Source organism: Gallus gallus, chromosome 4, assembly GCF_016699485.2.
Source record: "Gallus gallus isolate bGalGal1 chromosome 4, bGalGal1.mat.broiler.GRCg7b, whole genome shotgun sequence".
Lineage (NCBI taxonomy): Eukaryota > Metazoa > Chordata > Aves > Galliformes > Phasianidae > Gallus > Gallus gallus.
This window is the reverse complement of record NC_052535.1, coordinates 72615453-72632000: the sequence shown is the minus strand read 5'-3', so window position 1 is coordinate 72632000 and position 16548 is coordinate 72615453. Positions and strand designations below refer to the sequence as shown.

General features: G+C 37.6%; 1 protein-coding gene across 7 annotated transcripts in view; it reads left to right on the top strand.

Moving 5' to 3' along the window:
* Positions 1 to 16548, top strand: part of STIM2 (stromal interaction molecule 2) — a 70508-nt gene that overhangs the window by 26321 nt on the left and 27639 nt on the right. For 5 of the 7 annotated variants that reach the window (XM_025149900.3, XM_420749.8, XM_004936132.5 and 2 more), the window contains exon 2: positions 12072 to 12202. In XM_025149900.3, coding sequence (XP_025005668.1) covers positions 12072 to 12202 — 131 coding nt within the window. Of the gene's footprint in view, positions 1 to 1673; positions 1754 to 12071; positions 12203 to 16548 lie in introns of those variants that run through there. The other 2 variants (XM_046940611.1, XM_046940613.1) reach the window with 1 other exon arrangement.

Here is a 16548-nt window from a genome sequence, read left to right as displayed (position 1 = left end):
TTTCTTGAACTGAGGAGCCTGGAACTGGACGCAGTACTCCAGATGTGGTCTCACCAGGACAGAACAGAGGAGGATAACCTTCCTTGACCTGCTGGCTATGTTAGTTTTAACCCGCTCCAGGATAACGCTGGCCTTCTTGACCACAGGGCACACAGCTGGTTTATGGCTGCCCTGTTATCCACTAGGATGCCCAAGTCCTCTGCAGAGCTTCTGTCCAGCTGATCAGCCCCTAACCTATACTGATGCATGTGTTTATTCCTCCCCGGGTACAGAATGATAGCTGCTGAGCTAGCAGGGCAACGGGTCACTCCTGTAGTTTAGTATAGGCTGATGTAACATAGATATTGGAAATGAGAAAGTTCTGTAAGATAACTGTCTGCTTAGACTATGGTGAGCATAGTAAGTTTACGTTTGTGATGTTGCACTTCAGAGCAACAGAGGGCAGCCTTTCTTTTCCAACTTGGGTTCACTTTTCATGGGGTAGCTACATATGCAAATATTGCTATTCTTTGGTCTGCCTGGAGCACTTCTAAGACTTTGGGTTCATCTGCATGGTGGAGAATTTCTGAATACCATTGTGGTTTTTTTTCTCCTCCCAGTATGATTAATTTTTTGGTAATGTTAATTAGCTTTTGTTTGGCATTGGTAGTAAAACTTGTTTTGAGTGAATATAACCTCTGTAAACAGTTCAAAATGTCTGCAGAGGATATTTTAATGTTAATCTGTTTTCAAGTTAACTGGAAGCTCTTCAGTGTGTTATGTACTGATTGAAGTATTAGTAAAAATTGTGACACGATGAAAAGGGGAAACTTTCTTTTGTATTTTAATAGACTAAAAGAGAATCTAGATCTATGTTAGAGAGTAAGACATGATATTCCTAACTTTTTCTGATATCATCTGTATATCAGTTGTGTTCTGTATTCTTCAGAAGTGCAAACACTGTCCTCCTCTGCCTCCAGCAGATGACTTGGTATGAAAATTACTTTGAATTTATTACCTATGAAAAACACATTTAAGACGAAGACTTACATTGCATGAATCATTGTGCTAATGCACAAAAGATTATAACATTTGTACTAGTTGATGCATGTGAATGAAGTGGAATAGTTGATTTTCAGATGTCAGCTTAGTCAGGTGTTGCAGTTGATGCATGACAACAGACCATGAAAATAGAGTACAATTCCTTATGTTCAATTAAACATGAGAGAAACTACAAGGTATTAAGGAATATGCTTCTCTTTGAAATATGAATAAACTTCAAAGGTGTTTTATCATCTATGGAGGCTATAAAACAGCAGTGGAACACCTGACAAAAGATACTTCCAATGCTTTTTCAAACAACTCTGTAAAAGTTTTTTATATATTCTATTTGTGATACTTTTTCTGTGGGAAATAAGAGGCCTTCTGTGATTGAAATTCACTTCTAGGGAAATAGAATCTTAACTGAACATACTGAAGTAGAATTTATCTTTCATGTTTCTGACTGGCTTTTGATTTCATTAAGGGCAGGTGGCCTTTCTTACCTTTTAGAAGTTATTTTCGTTTTGATAATTGGAAATGATGGATTGCCTGTTCTTGTTGATATTTGATATTTAAAGAGTAATGTAGTGGAAACACTTGCATTGGAATTTGGCACTGGTCCACTTATTCTCCTTGTGCCTATTGCAGTAAGTAGCATAAGCGTCAGTAATTCAGTGTGTGAGAGATCCAGCTCCATTTACAGCATGTATCCAGTGGAGTTTAAATAAATCTGGTACGTCATTTGTCAAGCTTCAGTCTTTTGAAATCTGACAGATGCATGTCGCTGTTAGTGTTTAAAGTCTCTTGTAAGACTCTTAAAATTTTAGTTAGCTTTATGTATAATTGTCATGAAGTATTCTTGAAGAGTAGTCATTTTCTGGAAAAAGCTTACTGTCCTTCATTTTATCTTTTACTTGCACTGGGAAGAGAGGAAGAAACAAATACATTAAACTTGATTTTTATATGCAGGTGGTTGCAATCTCAATTGTCACAGTGTTAAAGATCTTCATACTTGCTTGTGCTTTCCCTTGAGTTCTCTGTAAATACCTGTCTGGCTGTTTCTTCTCTTCAGGAAATTCTTTTGTTATGAAATCAACAATTTAAAACAAAATGAAAGCCTCCAATCCCTGGTGCTGTGTAGACAGGTGTCAGTTTGCTGGCTTTGGGACAGATCCTGTTGTGTGTGTTTAGATCTTGCATTTTGAAATCTGACTGCATGTTCTCATTCTTACATTTTTGGAAAGTGGTCAAAACAATTAGCTCGAATGCAGAAATATGTAGAGTTTGTGTTGTATTATGTGCAGCCACACATCAGCTTGTTGCAGGTGACTGCATATGTGACATCATCTCAGCTTGATGGTTGTTGCCTGCAGCAGGTGTTCTAGGGCACAGCCTTGTCCTGTGCATCCCAGTAGTGAGGATGGCAGTTGAAGGTATGGGACCAGAGTTTCTCTCAGCAGTGTAGATGTTATTGTTCCATTACATTCATTCTGTTTTTCTGTTTATTGCTCACTTGCTGTGTTGCTGGCTGAGCTCTGCTGTGTGAGAGGTTTAGAAGCTGTGCAGTTCTGCCTGCTTCTGCTTTGGTTTCTCCTTTGCAGTTGCAAGTCTTTCATGCTGAATTAGTTCCCTGAGCCTTCCTGCAGCATGGTTGCACAAATGTGCTTTTGTTGGTACAAGGAAGAGAGCAGTATGGGGCAGGAAGGCAGAGCTACAAACAGTTTTGAATCATTTTAGCACTGTGCTTTGGCTTATTCTTCTTCAGAGCTTATGTGGAATGATTGCCTTAGCTCTTTGCATCCTGGATGTGTTTGTGCTGTTGGAACAACTGATGGAGAAGTAGCACTTAGCAATGTGTGTTGTTCAGGCAAACCTAGAGAATTCAGGAGATTTACACATTGCTATTCTGTATGGCTTCTCAGTATTTTTCTGGAGGTATAAGCCTACTGCTTTTCTTCCAGGGCGTCTCCTCCCTGTATTAGAGCTGGCTTCTTTTTTTAATGCCCACTTTAACATCTAAGGGATAAGTGTTGGCCAACTCTGCCCTTCACTACTATAGACTCAAGAATACATTATCAAAACCCTGCCAGCCAAAATGTATTTAAGATATGTATATCTGTGGTTTGTTCTGACACACTCATTACTGCCTGTGTTAAGTTTGAGCAGCAACATTAATAATGTTATGTTATTGGCATGTATGTGAATATCTTTCTTTTCTCCACATTGTAAAACCTTAACAAATAATGAGGGCACCCATTTGGATCTTATTTGCGTGAAATAAACCCCCAAGGTGAACCGGGCTGACAAACCTACTGCTGTCATCCTGGTTTATCACTTGGTGGAATTTGTCATAAGAAAAGTATTAGGCAGTGTATTAGCAGGAGTAAAATTGCCAGTTGTGCAGTGTGGTTGTACAGTCTGGAGTGGGGCTTGAGTGCTAACTGCAGAGCAGTTTGTGTAAGCTTCTGGAATTAAATAGTCCTTTACTAGCTAGCAGCATGCACTACTAAATCTTCACGTAGGCTAATTGAACTACTTAGAGAAATTGATATTTGGGCTCAAAATTCCGTGCTGGAGGGAATTGTTTAATTATGGCCTTATCAATTAAGGGAAATGACTCTACAGTCAGCACCTTTGGATTTCTGAAAGTATAAAGATGGCATAGGCTAATAAATTTGATGCTCAAACACTAGAATTCTAGGAGATTGCCTACAATGAAAAAAGGTGCCTCGATGTTAGAGGCTTGTTATAATATTACATTTTGGTAGATTAGGTTTCAGCTGTACGGTTCTGATATGCTCTTTTAAAGTATAAATACATTCTGACAACATGTTGTTACAGGAACTGTGAGGGATTTGATGATGCTACAGATGCTGCTCACAGAGGATTAAATTTGATTCCTTGGTTAGAACAGTTAATAATATATGTACTAGGTCGGATGGTGTAAAAGACTTGAAGTAATTCAGTAATGTCAGCAATGTCATGCTTATGTGCCTGATTCATGGATATAGGATATGATTATGAATCACATGTGAAAACAAATATAAGTGGAGTTATTCTGGTTTTGCTCAGATGTGAGTTTATGTATAATTTTAAATGAAAATGACTTAAAACTATCCTCTAATTTATAATTTTAGGATGCTTAATTCTAATTGCCTAAATGTGAAATGGTTTGGGTGTTAGAAGGTATTTTTTAAGTTCTAGTTCTGCATTTCTAACACTTGTCTTTTACATAATGTTGAATAGAAAAGGTCTAGTGGGGTGGGAGTCCTTTTCAGGTACTTTTGCTCCCTTGTTTTCCTTCTGAGGTTTGATCTGCACTTTCAACATGAAAAGTTGGAACAACTTAAGTTGTCAGTGATGCCACAGCAATGAGGTTGTTCTGTTCTGCAGATCGTTGTCCTCTACAGAGAAATGTAGTGGCCCATGCTCTGCTTAACTCATGAGCTGTATCTTAATACAGATTGGTACACTGAGTACTGACTGCAAGCTTTCACCGGAAGGCTAAAGATCAGGCTGTGAGATTAATTCATAGCAGAGGTGTTAATAAGTGTGCAATTCTAAGCAAGATGATGAGGTTTAATATAGAATTTAGTTAGTAAGACTTCAGTTAGTAAGTAGAATTTAGTAGTAAGTTTGCAGAAACCATGTGGGCATACTGATAGGCAGTTGCAGGTCATCCTTAAATCTGATTTCCTGACCAAATTTAGAAAGTGGCTTAAATGCTGTGCTGTCTTCTTGGTTTGGGGTTTTTTGTTAAGAGCTGACAGATTTTTTGTGTGCATTCACATAAATGATCAAGCATAAAGTACATCTAACTTCGCACCCTTAGAAAAGGAGGAAGCTGTTATAGCAGGAGAAAATAACTAGTTAGACTTAAAGCATGTAGAAAGCTTAGCTACCCATTATGTACTTAATTACGGTATGCACTAACAGTCATTTAGTTTATATGAATATGCACCTGTAGCTTAATCAGATTAATTGGTTTTCTGTTGACACGTGAACTTGATTACTGAATTCATAGTCCTAGTTCTTTAATAACCATGGCTTCTAGAAGTAAGTAGTACAAGGCGAACACAGCAACTGTCTAGTTGTTTTGTTTGAGTTAAGGTTTGTTTCTCTTGCAGGACTGGTTATAAATGGGGGTCATTTTTGAACCTATGTGAATTTTTTTCTTGAATGTATTCTAATTTCGGATTTTAGTAATTACAGTAAAAAGTAGATCATACATTTTAAAAGGTGTGTTAAATAGTGCACATCTGAACTTTAAACAATTAAATTTCTATCCTTGTTCTTCTATATAATGAAGTTTACTGAAGTGAGATATACCTCTCTATATTGCTAAGAGGAGATATTAGAATCACAGAATTACCAAGGTTGGAAAAGACCCACAGGATCACCCAGTCCAACCATCCACCCATCACCAATAGTTCTCATTAAACCACATCCCTCATTCCAGGTGTTCCTTTTCACCAGGCTCGGTGACTCCACCACCTCTCTGGGCAGCCCATTCCAGTGTCTGACCACCATTTCAGAGTAGTAGTGTTTTCTAATGTCCAACCAGAACCTTCCCTGGTACAGCTTGAAGCCATTCCCTCTAATCCTATCACTAGTCACACGAGAGAAGAGGCCAATGCCCAGCTCACTACAACCTCCCTTCAGGTAGTTATAGAGAGCAATAAGGTTTCCCCCGAGCCTCCTTTTCTCCAGACTGAGCAATTCCAGCTCCTTCAGCCTCTCCTCATAAGAGCCCATGCTCCAGACCCCTCACCAGCTTTATTGCCCTTCTCTGAACACACATCTGTCATTTTTTTCTTTCACTGTTCATGTGTATAGGAAATATTGTTTATAGGTAAGGATGGAAGGAGGAAAAAGGGAGAACTGTCATTGGCTTGCTTAAGATACATCTCCATCTCCCCGTGTTGTACTGCTTAGTTGGGGCTAGCAGGAGTTCCTATTTCAAGTCCAACTGTCTTTGAACATTTTATACACGTGTGGTCCAGTTCCTTTTCCCCTTGTGCAGGGGAAGGTGTGCAAAGAGATGGAGGAGTCATAAATCCATCTTCTTGACTTCTGTCTAGTCACAAAGAAGTGCTGTAGTTTGCTAGTTAACTTACAATCTAAGTGAAATGTTTATAGTGATCCTTAGTTTTTGTTAGAACAATCCATAACATGAATAATGTATTCAGAACTCTGTATATAGCTTACCTTTTCAACAAGCATTGTTGGCAGACTTGCTTCTGTATCTGTTAAAGGAAAATTAGATTTGACATCAACTTTTATTCTCTTGAATTCCTTTCACATCTTTTCTTTTGAATAACCAGTTATTGTCAGAAAGTTCTTAAACTGTGCAGGATGCTTTTTGTGTCTTAGCAGTTGATCTGAAGTTAACTGTGTCTGTCCTGCTGTTTGTTTCACAGCTTTGGATCTGGATTTGAGAAGTAACAATTGTAACCTACCTTAAGACTTGGTTTTGGTAGTGCTAGAATTCCTTCTTTAAGTAATGAGCTGTTTGTTCACTAGTTTTCATTGTGCTATTGGAGGAAAAAAAAAAAGTACTATTCAAATTCACAATTGCCTTTTGTTGGTGTGGTGAAAGCAGAAGTTGATGGTGATTTGTCAGGAAAAAACCCCCGGTCTTCATCAAATTTCTGCATGTGTAAACATAATCAGCCTTTGTACCAAAGATAATGAAACAGCAAAATAAATGGATGCTTCTCAGTAGTGGCAAAAACAGATTTGTTTTTGATCTTGTGCTTGATATAAAGATCACTTGTGTACAAATTGAAGGGATGTTGATTTATCTTAAGGTTGTTTAGGGTGTCCTTTCTTGTTAAATGAAGGTTATTTAGTTGATTTTAAAGAATTATGGCAACTCTTTCAGAGCAGAACTGCAAGTCATGTCACCTCCCAGCCTCCCTTTGTGTCATTAATCAATAAACTTTATATATATGTATATATGTATTCAGAAACAGTATTTCAGGTACCAGGGTTGGCAGACGAGTTTCATTTTTTGAATTCCATCTGTTATGGTATAAGTTAATAGAAACAATTGAAGAAATTATCTGAATTTCTGACATGTAGTGGCAAAAAAGCCTAATGTGAAGCTTTGCCAAGCTTTAAAATTCTTCAAAGACAGCAGGACGTTCTTGTCTTTTTTCTCTCCTTTCCCACTGCACCCCTTTCCCTTTTCTTGCTGTCATTAGTATTATTGCACGTTGCTTTTCAGAAAGCTCATTTAAGTAACATGAATATTTTGATTAGAAGATAAATGTATTCTGCACTCTTTTGTCAAAATTGTCTGTTGCTTTAACGTTTCTAGTGGAAAGATATGCTGTAATGATGAACTTTATTTTTTTCTCTCATCATTTAAATAAATGTCACAAATAACATTGTCAAGTTAACTGTTATCCTGCTCAGCCTACTTGTCGTATGGAGGAGTTTAATTATTAAGAGTAGGAGTGATTTGCTTTGGGAGTTGTTAATTGAAAGATTAAATGAAGCTCAATCTGAGGATCTCTCTTCAAGCATTTGAAGATTTTAATGACACCTTATGTAAGGATTTAAGATAAAACCTGAATGTTTGTTGCTTTTATTGTAAGTAGCTGTTTAAAACGTGGTGGTATTTGTGAAAACGCTTTCAAGACACTTCAGTAATCTCTTGTGTATTGCTCAGATTTGTACCCATGTCTTTAAAAATTGTTTTTCTCTTTTTTTTCTGAATTGATGAAGAAAATGGAGTGTATTAAAGTACGGTGTAAAACTAAGTCAGAAAAAGAAATGTAAGCTGTAAGGAAACAGTAATTGTAGTGAGAGCAAGATGCGTTTGGTGGAGAGGTGGCAGGAAGTGTTGTGGCCACCTGCTTTGACTCTGAAAAATGCAGAGAAATCCCACTTCTGCTATCACAGCTTGTTGAAGTACAGTTATTTTGAGCTTGGAATATGTGCTTAAGAAGCTGACGTTATAGTATAGTGCTTGCCTTTTGTGTGAAGCTTCCCTTTATCCCAGATGGCCTCTTAGTAATGGGGAACCTGAAAGCTAGCAGAACAGGGTATATTCCTGAATGTATCAGAAAAAGGCAGTCATGGAAACATTGTAGGCTTCTGTGGGACTGCTCTAGTTAGTGTTAGGGGAAAAAAGTACTGTTCCTTCTGGGTGAGTGCTGAGCAAACATGGTGTGTTGTAACCAACTGTTGAAGTAATTCCCAACAGCAATTTCCTTTAAGCAAACTAATTGGGAAATTTCAAGGCATGCACCTGACTTCAGGTACTCTTGAAAATCATGAAGTTTTTTTTTGTGTCCCTTTACTCTTACAGAGGTGTCTCGATCCACTGAGAAGCCTTTAGGGTGCTTTTGAGACCAGATCAAAACTGCAAGCATCTGACAAGAGTTCCTGTGACACTTTTGGCCACCATTACAGCTCTGATGCTCCAGAGTCCATGTGCAAAATGAGGCCAATAACTGCAGGGCTGTCTGCTTGTTGGCGTGTTCATCTTCATTCTGCAGTCTGTTATGCTGCCAACAGTTTGAGGAAAAGTGAATGCAGGATAGATGATGGGCTGTGTTGTGATCTTACACCCTTTTGCTTTGGAGCCATGTGTATTCCTAAAATAAATGTCATGGGCTTTGCTGACAAGAACACTTGAAGACATGGGTGTAATTAATTTTTCATACTGGCTTGTGTTGACAGTGTCACTCTGTAAGCTTAAGTCCCGTTACCTTCAGGAAATGGGACGGAAAAGCTGTGATGCTACTGCACAGAACTTCAGCTAGAAGTTTCTCATGTGGCTTTGTCTTATTTTAGTTCCTTTTAAAAGGGAGAGGGAGAACCAAGTGCTAATTTCCCCTTATTTGTAAAAACAAACAGCTTCCTGTGTACTGGATTGGATCTCTCTGAACTCAGTTCCTTATCAGACTGCCTCCTGCAAGAGCAGTTAGTAACAGTGGCCTGCTGAGGACTGCTGTTTCCTGCTCTGTCAGGGCTAGGAAGGCAGCTTCTGACTTGCTGAAGGCAGGAGAAAGGTTTACTCCTGAAGCTTCTGCCAAGTTTGTTGAGCCATGAATTACGCTTAATATTTCAGTGACAAATTTCCTCCTTACCATGAGCATAATGTCTGAAATTTCTACACTTGTGACCTATGTTGAAGGCATGTCCTCACAATGTGGTGTGCTTGTGTGCCTCTTGTCCTCCTCAATTGAACATCATCTTTTACTTCTGTTTATTTCATTGATTCCTGATGATTTATTCATTAAATGAGGGATCAAATTGAAGTTACCGGTACAGTCTCTGAATGAATGCTTGATACTGTCTTTGTACTCTTTGCTGTGATAATGTTTTTGAACTCTTAAGTATTTGTGACAACCTATCAGCCTAGGACACACATAGTAGTCCAGACCTAAAAATTAGGTTTGTCCTTTAAGTGTAATAGAAGGTTTTGAATCTCAGAATACCATTTTACAGAGTGGATTCCAAGTGAGAAATGATTACCAAATAGTCTTCTCACTTGCTGCTGCTGGGCTTTTTATTTATGGTGCTTGCTGTATCTTGAGACTTTTCCTCATGTCTTTCATCCTAATTGGATGTTTCTGATAATCACAGGTTTTGAATTGCTTCTGCTTTGCCAGTGAGGCAAGATGCTGTACTTTAGAACCTTTTTTTGGATTTGGTTAGGGTTCTTTACTGTAGGTATTCCTACGAATAGTTGTGGGTTTGTATGTTTATTTTTGTGTTTTTGAGATTGTTCTCTGAAGAGAGGATTGGCAGTTGCAAGTCTGGTAATGTTGCTTTTAATTTGATTGCATCAAAATAAACTTGGAGGTAAATCTGGATTCTGTTTAGGGTGGATTATTTTTTGTTGTGCTTGATGTGTTCCCGTTGTATGTTTCTCAGACCAAAAAACAGCAACTGGAATTCTGTCTTTGAGAGAGATCAAGTGTTCCTGGGACCAAGGGCATGGGACATTTGAGGCATAAGTAGCAGCCTGTTTACTTCACTGAAGAGCTATAGCTTATTCAAGTGCCTGCATGTTTAAATAAGCGAAAAAGGTTTGGAGAGGTTCAGGCTGGACACAAGGAAAAGTTCTTCACAGAGTGGGTTAGTTAAACGGTACAACTAGCTTATTGGAGGGGTGGCTGGTACCACATGCCTGTCAGTGTTCAAGAGGCATTTGGATAATGCCTTCACAAATGTGTTTTAACTTCTGGTTAACACTAAAATGGTCAGGGAGTTGGACTCAATTTTTTGATTGCCCCTTCCAACTGAACTGTTCTATTCTTAGGTGTATTTATAAGTACTCTGTTTAGGAAACCGATCAACCTCAATGTTGAGAAGGTGTAGTGTGAGAAGACTTGTGATCTGAAAAGCTGGCCTTTCAGCTGAGAAAAATGGAAAGGCATTTGAGTGCTTGCAAACTGTTAACCACTAATCTGATATTTTTAACTATATAAGAATTAGGACTAAATACAAGTTAAGCAAGTTAAAACTGTCTGTTAATGTAAAAAAAAACAAAAACTTGAAGTGTCGCTTCTTTCAAGTGGCATTCCAAAGCTGAAAACTGTGATGGGTCTGGTTTAATATTTAGTTATGTCTTTTTTACAACTATTTCATGCATCTCTGAGATTTCTGTCTATTTTGTGATAGTGCTGCTGTGTTGGTTTTTTTGATTGATATATGGACACAGATGGAACTGTCAATTTCTCTGTAATGAAATGTGCATATAAAGAAAGAATGCTTTGGACTCTGTCTGTAGTAGGGATTAGCCCTGCTAATGTGTCTGAGATCTCAGTTATGAGTTGTCAACTTTGTACTTCAATTTTGTAGCTTTATGCAAGTAGAGTCTTCTAGGCATTTCTTATGAGTTATTTTTTATTGTATAACACACAAAAGCAGAATCATGCCAATTTAATTGGTATATTTATTTTTCTATGTAAACTCTAGATCCTATCAATTTGTGTATGTTTCATTCATGTTACATATAAATGAACCTTTAATATCTTTTGTTGCAACATGAAAGCTTAGTCTTCTGGTAGATAGAAGAAGCAAAAGATGATCATGCCTCCTTCGATTGTATTTTTATTGGTGTGGGTTAAGCAGAGCGTGCCTAGCTGTAGTTCATTGGAACTGTGCCTTTTAATAATGACTGTATAGTGGGAAATAATGCTAAACTAAACAAAAAAAAATCATGTTCTTCTGCATCTCTTATCATTTGGTTTTGGATGCATCAGAGCTAGTTAAACTTAACTACTAACTAATTGGAAGGTCTGTGAAAGGCACATCTTTAATGATGGGTTGATTGTTATACATTGTAGAATTGAGCAGTATTTGGCACATCATGTGGAAAGTGAAGAACAGATACCTAATTTGACATAGGTGGAAGCAGAGCCATCAGATGTACATAAATCATGAGCCTTCTGTAATAAGCATGGATAAAAATACGCTATTTTTGACCTGGAACCCTGCTCTGATACTGCTGCTTTTGATCAGTGTGTACAGGGTTATGAGGTATCAAATATTTTTGTCAGTTGTGTTTTCTTTTAGGTGTGCTTTCTTCACTTGCAATCTGTGTTTTGTCTGTGTATACTGTCTACAGTATTACTGCAGTATAGCTATCATTCCTTTGCCATTTGCTTATGAAGCTGTGATTGCAGGACATGACAACTTATTCTTGCTCTCATCCTCCTCCACTTTGTTTTTGCCAGGCTTTCAGAAAGGAGGTTGGAAATGAGACAGTAGTTTTCTTCGGTGCTGTAATGATAGATCACGCAGAGTGGTTGACAGATAAAAGTAGAGATAGTTATAGGGTGGGGGATGAATTTGCAGGAGTCTAACTATCCGAGCCTCTTCTGTGAGGCTGGTTAAAAAGAGGATGTTTTTCTTCTTTTTCTTGGTAAAAAATTTGCCATCTATCTATAACCTGGCAGTTACGTGCAGTCAAGTATGTATGCACATACAAAAATTCACATCCTATATCTTGCTTGGAATCATCATATTCTAGAGAGATAGAACTAACATTTTTTTTTTTTTGTTCTGATTTGTTTTTCCCCTTTTAGATCCCTGCAGTTCTCTCAGCCCACCGTGCTTTACTGAGGAGGACCGGTTCAGCCTGGAAGCTCTTCGCATGATCCATAAGCAAATGGATGATGACAAAGATGGTGGAATTGAAGTAGATGAAAGTGATGAGGTAAGAGGATAGAAAGCCCTCACCTGTGCAGTGGACTTCATCTTTATTTCTGAACTTAAGTTTATTCCTGTTCCAGAGGAATGTCAAGGTGAATCGAAGCTACTCATCAACCTGTTAAAGTGACTAAAATTTGAGCAGTTCTTGAAGAGATGCTGTTATAACTGGCATGCACAATTACTGAAACTGTATGTTCTATGTATTCACGATGCATAAATTAAGATAGCTGAAATGTAGCCCTTTCTCTGCCACTTCATTTTTAATACGGAAGTGTTTAATGAAAGAAATCTACATTAGTTGTTTTCTACATTTAATTTCTTGCAGATCAGTATTTGCACAGGTGTACTTTCTTCCAAGATAGTAATTTCAGGTTTGCTAATAAGAATCGCATTTTGATTGTAAGTTAAAATAGTAACCTGTACGTTCCTGTAGTGCTTGTAACCAGATTTCAATCTTCAAAAATTTGGTAGTTTAATATACTTACCTGATTGCCTTATTACAGTAGATCTGAATTTATACAAAATGTGTCCTAATAGACACTGCTTCAGAAGCAGATGTTTTCTGTAACTGTAAAAGTAGACAATGCTGCTTGTTTTGATTAAAGATGAGAACAGATAATTAATAAACCACTTTACTAGAAATAAGTCTTGCTTAAATACGGGGATTAACAGCAAGTTAGTGTATTTCCTACTGTTCTGTGCTGCATGGTTTTTGTTTACAACAAGACTCCTGGAAGAGCATCATATTGGTATTCACCACATTTTTTATTTGGCAGGAAAAATACAACAAAGCACGTTAAATTTCTGCTGTACTAAAACAGTGTTAGGATTACAAGTATATATTTACACAAAGGAAGGAAGTTCTTGTAAATAAGTTATTTTGAGAGGAAAGGTAACAAGAGGTGAAGCGTTGAAGTATTTTAGCTATTTTAATTTGCTAATTCAGTTGAGAACCCCTAACAGTAACTCCAAGTGTCTTTTTCTAAAGTTTCACTTGTCCATTTTTTGCTGTAATTTTTTTTTCTGTAAAACAGACTCACATAAAACAATTCCATGACTTTCTCTTGGAAGAAAACTTGTACTTTTCTAAGAAACTTTGTATTTCCTCAAAAACTGACTGTAACTGGAGGCCTTTTGGAAGCTGAAAAAAAAACTTGTAGTTAAGTTGGGCGTTGTTCATGTGGGAACCTTGATTTAAACTTCATCTAACTTTTATTCCATGGGATTTGTTAGATGACCTCAGTAAATGTTTTACATGTTTCGGTGACTAAGAAGGATAGAGGGGATCTAGTTAGTGTGGACTGGTTAGATTGTTTTCTCCTTTAGTCTTTATTTGTTAGATATGTTAGAGTACTTAGTATAACCTAAGACTTTTAAAGATAGAAAAACTAAAGGAAAAAGAAAGATTATTTGGATAATAGATAACGCTTTACTGTCTAGTTACTAGTTGCTCTGAAGTAGGATATCACCAAAGGATGGTGCAGTAGAAAGTGGGGGAAAAAGGAAGGATGGAGAAAGAAGTTTGTATTTATTGTTAGGGTAGGTGAATATTAATTTATCAATACCGACTCCTGCTACTAATATTTTACTATTTATGTACAAAAGGTTGCAATTGTTTATGTTGGTTTAAGTATGTAGGCTGTTGAAGAGTATCTAAAAGGGAGGATGTATTACTGATGGAGATTTTAGTCATTTGCCGTGGGAGGCTATCTGCTTCAGGAAGCATCTGTTACACCATGCATATACTGCCTGTTTTAGAGGTGAGGCTCAAGCAGTAAGACAGACTTATATGCTTCTTTCTTCTGTTTCCAAAGAAGCTCTATATGTAGATTCTGTATCAAGTAATTTCCTCATGAAATATCACTGTAGGAAATTGATTAGTTGGTGTTTTTGAGATACTGATATCTTAGCTGTGTGTGCAATATCACACAAAAGCCAACGACACGAATTTACAGCTTGTGTGGAATCTTTGGGTAGATGATTTAAAATTTTCATATTTTATTTAGAGCACACTTGCATAATGAAGAAAAAAGGAAAACTGTGTCCAGTACAGTGATTAAAGCAGAAAAATAGCTTGTATGATCTGTTCAGGAATAGTGAAACAGTGCTTTGGCTGTAATAAGTTTGACAGGCAAAGATCTTCAACTTAGAAGTGACCATTTCAGAATGCATGCATGCACTGTACAGCCGTTATTGGAGGGCTTGAGGTCATATTTGCGTCCAGGACACCAATAACTCAAGAGAGATGGAAGAAACAGTATCATGAGAAAGTGTGTTTGAAAGATGATGAATTGGAGTTAAAAACAAAACAACTAACAACAAAATGCAGAACTGTCAAAAAATCCAGTAGGAATTCCAAATGGAGGAGATAGAGCAGTCAGGTGTTAACAGCTCAATTGAAAATCAGTGATCTAGAATTGGGGTGAGTTGGGAAGTGTATGCCTTCGTGTGCTCTGTCTTTGGTGCTTATGTGTGATTCGATTTTTGTAGTAGTAGAGGAGAACCAGCTCATGATGTTGACTTTTACTGTGTAATTAGTTTGCTAACAACATAATGACATATTCCTGGTTGTATAGGCTTCCGTTCTTTTAGCAATTAGGATGAGACATGCACACATCACTGTCTGTTTTAGAAGGTTACTGAATTAAAATATTATGCATTAATATTATTATTTTAGAATCTGAAGAAATAAAATGCAACACACAGTGACTTCAACATGAAAGAAACTTTCCAAATTACTCCGGAGAGAGTTGTTAGGCTGTAAAGATGAGTTGGTATAAGAATTCTGTGGATATCTTTGTTCTCTCATTCCTTAAGTAATTGTATGTTTCTGTAATGGAAAAAAAAACTCCACGTAATTTACTGGATTAAACTACAGCTCTGTTCATTTCAATAATCTGTTCTGTTCAGGGGGTAAGTGCTAAACGCTTCAGGGAAATTGCGAGTAACTTCATGGTTAGAAATCTTGAAGAACTAAGTGTCAAGTAATGTGGTGCTCTCACTTTGAATATTTTGGGTATTAGGAGCATTAAAAGATGAGATGGAAAAGAACATTTGACTGCATGCCATTAAACTCTGGATGTCTCTGAGTGAGCAGCCCCTTCTGTGTTCTTGAAGAAAACCAAATCTATACACACTATCTCAGTTCTTTTTGATTGTTACATCATATTTACAAAGTATTTTGGGGGGGAGTAAGTACATCTGTATGTAATCTTAAAAAATGTTTACTAGACAGTGCGGATGGGCATTTGATAGAACATGTGGGCATAACTTGCTAAGTTCTTTTTGTTTTTAGAGGTAGCAAGGCAGAGAGCTACGACATGTAGTTCTGAGCCTTCTCTGAAGAAATCCATCCAAATGTTTTTAAACTTACAAACTTTGTGTAGTGAAGGTGGAAGGCTTCATCTCCCTTTATTTAGTGTCTTGGGACCTTGTTATGCTCCAGGATCTTACCACAGGTGTTGTCATTTCAGCTGGGAGGAGTTCTGCTATAAGCTAGGCTTCTGTTTCTTGTTTGCAGATGTACACACAGCAAGATACTAAGGAAACTTTGAAGGATGTTTTGATTTTTGTCATCATTTTTATAATAACTGTCCCTACAGTGGTATTCATAATTATGTAAAGTAGTGCTTCAGAGTCAGACTGTTGGGCAAAGTGCTCTGTTGTAGAGATGTCTATTTGCAACTTGGACTGCAAATGCTGCAGCTGCTTTGCATCTTCAGGATATCTCCGGAGTTCATTTTACTTCCCTGTGCAAAAACATTCTGTGAAGAACATGGATCTTTCACATGAGTATACCAGATATCCTCGCTAGTGTGACTGAAAAAACTCTTCCCCCAAAGCCATTGACTTACTCTTGAGATTACTCTTAAGTTTTAGTTATCAACTAACTTTGTTGCAGATGTGGTAAGAGGTCATGTTTACATTGAATGTTATTGTTCAACTGCTAATGTGTTTGTCTCAGGTTGATAAAATGGGAACTGCCTTTTTTCTTTGTTGCTACTTGGAGCATGTCCATGCAGCAGTTCCTTTTCAGGGCAGGCAAGTTAGGAGCCTGCTTTGCTCCCACATGTGATGTTCCTGTCGCTATGCTGTCTGCACAGGGAGTCCTGTGGAATGACAGTGGGTGCTATCATGGGTAGTGTTGCATAGAAACTTGTTCCAGAGTGTTTTGAATCAGATCTACCTCATGCTGTGCCTCTGTGGAGGTACTTAAGCTAATATGTGGCTGTCTGCACCTGTTTATGAACACTGCAGCCAGACAGTCTTGCTACAGGGAAGCGTGCTTGTGGAAATTCCAGCTCCCTTTGAAGGGACTGTGACATTTACAGTAGAATAAGTAAAATTTTC